At 41.2% G+C, this 5,777-nt stretch overlaps 1 protein-coding gene across 5 annotated transcripts in view; it reads left to right on the forward strand.

Moving 5' to 3' along the window:
* PLD1 (phospholipase D1) overlaps positions 1 to 5,777 on the forward strand; it is a 301,656-nt gene that overhangs the window by 129,553 nt on the left and 166,326 nt on the right. For all 5 annotated transcript variants that reach the window (XM_023515750.1, XM_003794294.3, XM_012807919.2 and 2 more), the window contains exon 9: positions 3,201 to 3,353. In XM_023515750.1, coding sequence (XP_023371518.1) covers positions 3,201 to 3,353 — 153 coding nt within the window. The remainder of the gene's footprint in view (positions 1 to 3,200; positions 3,354 to 5,777) is intronic.

Raw genomic sequence — 5,777 nt, forward strand, 5'->3', positions numbered from 1 at the left:
GCAGGAGACTCGCTTGAGCCCAGGAGTTGGAGGTTGCTGTGAGCTGTGATGCCATGGCACTCTACCCAGGGGGATAGCTTGAGGCTCCATCAAAAAAAAATTTTTTTTTTTCACAGCACACCTGAAATCCTATTATGGCACACCAGTAGAAAATTACTGACATCAACTAATGTAAAAGAACAGGGAACCCAGAAGTAAATCCACATATTTACAGCCAACTCACTTTCAACAAAGGATTCAAGAACATACATTGTGGAAAAGACATTCTCTTCAATATCTAGCTGGGAAAACTAGATCTCCATCTGCAGAAGAATGAAACTAAACCCCTGTCTCTCACCATATACCTAATTCAACTTAAATGGATTAAAGACTTAATAATAAGGCCCCAAACTATGAAACTGCTAGAAGAAACGGGAAATGCTTCAGGACATTGGTCTAGGCAAGGATTTTATGCCTAAGACTGCAAAAGCATAAGCAACAAAAACAAAAATAGAAAAATGGGACTATCCTAAACTAAATAGTCTGAAAAGCAAAGAAAATAATAAAGGAGACAACCTGTAGAATGGGGGAAAATATTTGCAAATTATTCACCTAACAAGGGACTCAAACAACTTAACAGCAAAAACAAATCTCTTTAAAAAGTGGGCAAAGTATCTGAATAGAAATTTCTGAAAAGTAGACATACAAATGGTCAACAGATGTATTAAAAAATGTTCAACAGCACTATAATCATCAGGGAAATGTGCATCAAAACCACAGTGAGATACCATCTCACCCCAGGTGGAATAGGCATGATCAAAAGACAAAAAATAACACATTCTGGAGAAAAAGGGAAATCTTACCCACTGCCAGTGAGAGAGTAAACCTGTGTCTCCATTACAGGAAACAGTATGGAAATTTATCAAAAAAGAAAAATAGAACTACCACATTATCCAGCAATCTCACTGCTGGATATTTATTAAAAAGAAAGGAAGTTGGTATATCAAAGGGACCCTACTCCCTATGTTATCTGCACCACTATTCACAACAGCCAAGATGTGGAATCATCCTAAGCGTCCATTGACAGAAGAATAGATGAAGAAAATGTGGTGTATCTAGAATGGAATATTATTCAGCCATACAAAGGAGGAAATTCTGACCTTTGCAGCCACGTAGGTAGAATTGGAGGTTATTGTGTTAAGTGAAATAAGCCAAGCACAGAAGGACAAATGCCACGTGGCCTCACTGTCATTTTTAGGGTTATCACAGGTTTATTTTACATGCTGAATTCCAATGCAGTATTTCTGTTTTACTTAATTTACATTCAGGCATTCCAACCTTACTATTCCATGATGTGGAAGTACCTAGAATGCTCTACTTTGTCTGATATGTGGTATTGTCCCCATTGTTACTCTATTTCGATATTGATTGATTCACTTGACCTCTATACAATTGCAGGTAAATGTAAATACATAGTGTTGTGTGCAACATGATAGAGTCAACATCTGTCTTCTAAAAGACACCTTAAGTGGGTCCTGTCTCTGCTGTCACTCTTCTCATTGTCAGTGCCTTCCTGTCACCTGTGTCCTGACTTATCAAAATGTGGTCCTCACACAGCTATTACCTATTAGCTTGTTAGAAATGCAGACTCAAGCCCACCCCTACTGGATCAGAATTTGCATTTTAGTAGGACCCCAGTTAGTAGGATGCATGTGACTGCAGCAAAGGGCAGACCTGCCACACTCTGTCCCCGCTTTCTTGTCTACTTTTTTTTCTGAAACAGTTCAAGTTACCATTACTGTCCTATTGCCTAGCCAGGGGCATAAGGAGTTCCTTATTTAATGAGCAACTCTGTGGTGTTTGTGTTAAAGGCCTCTTCAAAGGATCTAGGGTGGGGCTTGGGAATCTGTTTCTTTTCTTTTCTCTTTTTTTTTTTTTTTCTTAGAAATATCTCAAGAGATTCTGGTTTTTAGACAAGCTTAGGAGACACTGGTTGTACGATATAAAATCAGCCTCCTTTGTATGGCTTCCAGACCCCTGGGTGTGGCCTTTGCTCATTTTCCCTCTCCTCTTTTCTGTACTCCCTGAGACCCTGGATGTGTCCACCTGCTCTCTGGACACATGTAGTGTTGCCCCATCTGAGCCCCTGTGCTAATGCTCCCTACTGAGTGGGACAACACCTTAGCCCTCCCCACTTGGAGCTCCAAGTGCTGGGCTCCTTCCTGGCCTCATTTAAACACCGCCTCTACCAGAGAGCACTGCCAGTTTGTCCCCTCAGAACTAAAGATCCCCTCTCCCTGCATCTAGCCCTTTTTGCTTTCTCTTTCAGTGTCTGTCCCCTTCAGCGTAGAATTATTTTTCATGCCCTCACTACCCTTATAACCTCCTTTAAATACATAATTCCATGTCTGATGAAATTATGTGCCATTCTCTTTGTGCTGTTCCCTGTGAGCTTATCACTGTATGTTTCCATTATGAAGTTCTTGAGTATGTATTAAAATGAATGGAAAATACATATTTTTATCAAGTCAGAGACTCAGTCTGTCACCCTGGCTAGAGTGCCATGGCAACCTCAAACTCCTGGGCTCAAGTGATCCTCCTGCCTCAGCTTCCTGAATAGCTGGGACTACAGGTGCCCACCACAACACCTGGCTATTTTTTTTCTATTTTTAGTAGAGATGGGGATCTTGCTTTTGCTCAGGCCATCTCAACCTCCCAGAGTGCTGGCATTACAGGTGTGAGGGAGAATACTTTTGAGAGATGTTCATGTCCAATTAAATAAGACCACAAAAAATTTGAAATGATAAAACAGGACATGTGGAATATTGGATGCTTACTGGGTTTTTAAAAGGAATTTTACTTACTAGTAGACTTATTTACCTCTTTCATCATAGTTTATGTTAGCAAACCTAGCCACTCTTCAGGCAGCTGGGACTCCTTCTACACCTTTCTTCAAGCCCCATCTGCCAGTATCAGAACATTCTTCCAAGCTTTACCATATGTGTTTAAAGAGCTAATGAATTATTTTGAATTGTTGGGTGCCATACTTCTTAGAAAAAGTTATTTGTTTCATACTGATTTTTAAAAAATAAATCCCCCATGTAAAAAGTGCAATTATGTCTATGGTCTGCTAGAGGGATTACTTAAGACTTGTCATTATATAATTCGGTCTTTTTGTTTTATTCAATACATCCTTAAAGGCACTCACTGATTTCTTACAGATGGTTAATAGTGAAAGATTCCTTTTTATTGTATATGAAACCAGACAGCGGTGCCATTGCTTTCGTCCTACTTGTAGACAAAGAATTCAGAATTAAGGTGGGGAAGAAGGAGACAGAAACGAAATATGGACTCCGAATTGATAATCTTTCAAGGTAGAAATTTCAAATACTTTAAAAACATTTCTACAAAAATCTCTTAAAAATAGTTTTTCTCTAGACCTTAAGTGAAGAAGGAGGTACAATGATTTAATGTCAGAAAATTGTAATTTAGATCTTATCTTCAATCAAAAGTAATGACACTACTACTTTTTCCCTTGTATAAATTTTCAAGAATAGAATATCCATGTGCAAAAGTCATAATTAGCAATCCCATGTGTAGATAGTTGCCTACGTGAACAAAATTGCTACTTAATTTGCTGATTTCTCAAACAGATAAGTTATTGCGTTTTTAAAAAATAAAAAAATCTGACCTTATAAATCAGTATCTTTTAATTAACAAAACACCTAAAAAGTGATTTTCTGCACCTACCTATTTGAAGAAAGATATCTTAAAAGGCTACTTATGTAAGTTTATGATGGATATTTTTATCTATAATTTTTTAGTAAGATGTATGTTTTGATATATATATATGTGTATATATATATGGTTGGAAGATGATATGTGTGTCCATATTTATGCACTTGTCTCTATATAGTTTACATTGTGTACCTGAATATATCTTCATTTCTCTCTTTACACATAGTTACTGTCATATATATATACATACATATATATACAGACATACACACACAAATATGTCCCTCCTATTACATGCATGTGTGTGTGGTAGAAAGATGCTGAAATTTTTCACTCTCAGAGAGCACAGTGTTCAGGATTGTTACTGGAAATGCAATGGCACAGCCATTGCACCCTCCTCCTGGCACTGCATTCTTGTTTTCCAGGGAGCCACAGAAGTCAGGTCACACTTCTCACTGGTCCCCATCACAGTTCCCTTATTGGCCCTCTTCTCTGTGTCCCCCACTCTCTCTAGCTTGTGGGCCAAATGAACTTGTGCAAATCCAGTTTTCACCAGTGTCCTTCCTGGTCTCAGTGCTCCCTGTCATTTTATCAGATAAGCTCAAGCTCCTCCAAGTACAGTTTAAGGTCATTGATTTTTTTCACCTGTATTTTCAAACTCTCCCTGCTGCAGCTTTCCTGGTTCCATAGAGGCCCTTCTTACCTTCCCTCCTCACATGTTTCTTGCCTCTTCCCCTTTGCTCCTCTTGCCTCAGTTTGGCATTGTTCTTTGTTTCCCCTGGACTCTGATGCACAATCTGTGTTAAGGCCTCTGATCATCATGTAACTTCTCTACAACATTGGTTTCTTCTCACTGGTGTCCACGGGTGTCCCGCTCAGCTGGACAGGTGTCTGCACCAGCACTTGAGCCCAGCCCCAGACACCTGCATCCTTCTCCACACCTGCCAGTCCACAGCACCCTGCTCAGCTCCACACCTCCCACCTGGCCTGGCTTACACTCCAGCAGCATCAGCTGTGAACAAAGGCCAGCATCAGTCTCCAATATGGAGAAAAAGAGTTTGCCTAACCAGGCATCCTCAAACTACGGCCTGCGGGCCACATGTGGCCCACCTAAGACATTTATCCGGCCCACCCACCGGTGTTTTGCTGTTTCTGCCTGTCCTGCTTAGCAGCCGACTCGTACCGGGGCCTGCAGTCCGGCCCTCCGATGATCTGAGGGACAGTGAACTGGCCCTCTGTTTAAAAAGTTTGAGGACCCCTGTCCCTAACCTTTACAAGAGTCTATTTTAGAATCTGTGGGCATAGCCCCTGCCCTGCTTCTCACCTGGGCCTTGCAGTTACTTGCAAACTCTCCCTCTTTACCCTCAGTCCTCTTCTTACCTCAGTGTGGTGTAAATTTCTGCATGTATAGCAGGGATACAGCTGGCTTCAACACCACGTTTGCCTTTGAACTTAAACTGTGGATAACCTATTTTCACCTCTTTATGTTAATTCTGATGTCCGGCATCAAGAAAACGTTCTGTAACCTACTCTGAGTTTTATTCTTCAATATTTGTAAATCTGTACCAGTGTAGTTTAGTCATTAATGACAGAAAAATCCAGTGCGAAGTGGCTTATGCCATAACAAGTGAATCAGCCATTTGATCAGCAAATCCGCTATGGATTTGCTCTGTCCTCACCTCGGTCTCTTGTGGCAGCAAGGGGGCTGCCTCCCACACTCACACCAAATTCAGCAGAGAGAGGGTGTCTTCCTTTCACTCCTGAGCAAGTCCTTAGATTCACTGTCACCTGGTGGGCAGTGGCCTGGCTCATGCCCTCATATGGGAAACATTTTCTGTGGTCCAAAGGACAGAGCATGCCATTTTGCTTAGTTTTGGTGGACACAGAGAAGAGAAGGGTGACTCTCTTAAAGCACAATGAGGGTGATATTTCCAGAAGTCACGGGAATACACACTGGACAGAGAAGTGTCCCCTGGACGGGCAGCAACTCTCTGACACTCAGAGGCAGGACCTCCTATACAACTATCACCTCTCTGACACTCAGAGGCAGGACCTCCTTT

This window comes from Otolemur garnettii, unplaced genomic scaffold (genome assembly GCF_000181295.1).
Source record: "Otolemur garnettii isolate 467f Iridium unplaced genomic scaffold, OtoGar3 scaffold00078, whole genome shotgun sequence".
NCBI lineage: Eukaryota > Metazoa > Chordata > Mammalia > Primates > Galagidae > Otolemur > Otolemur garnettii.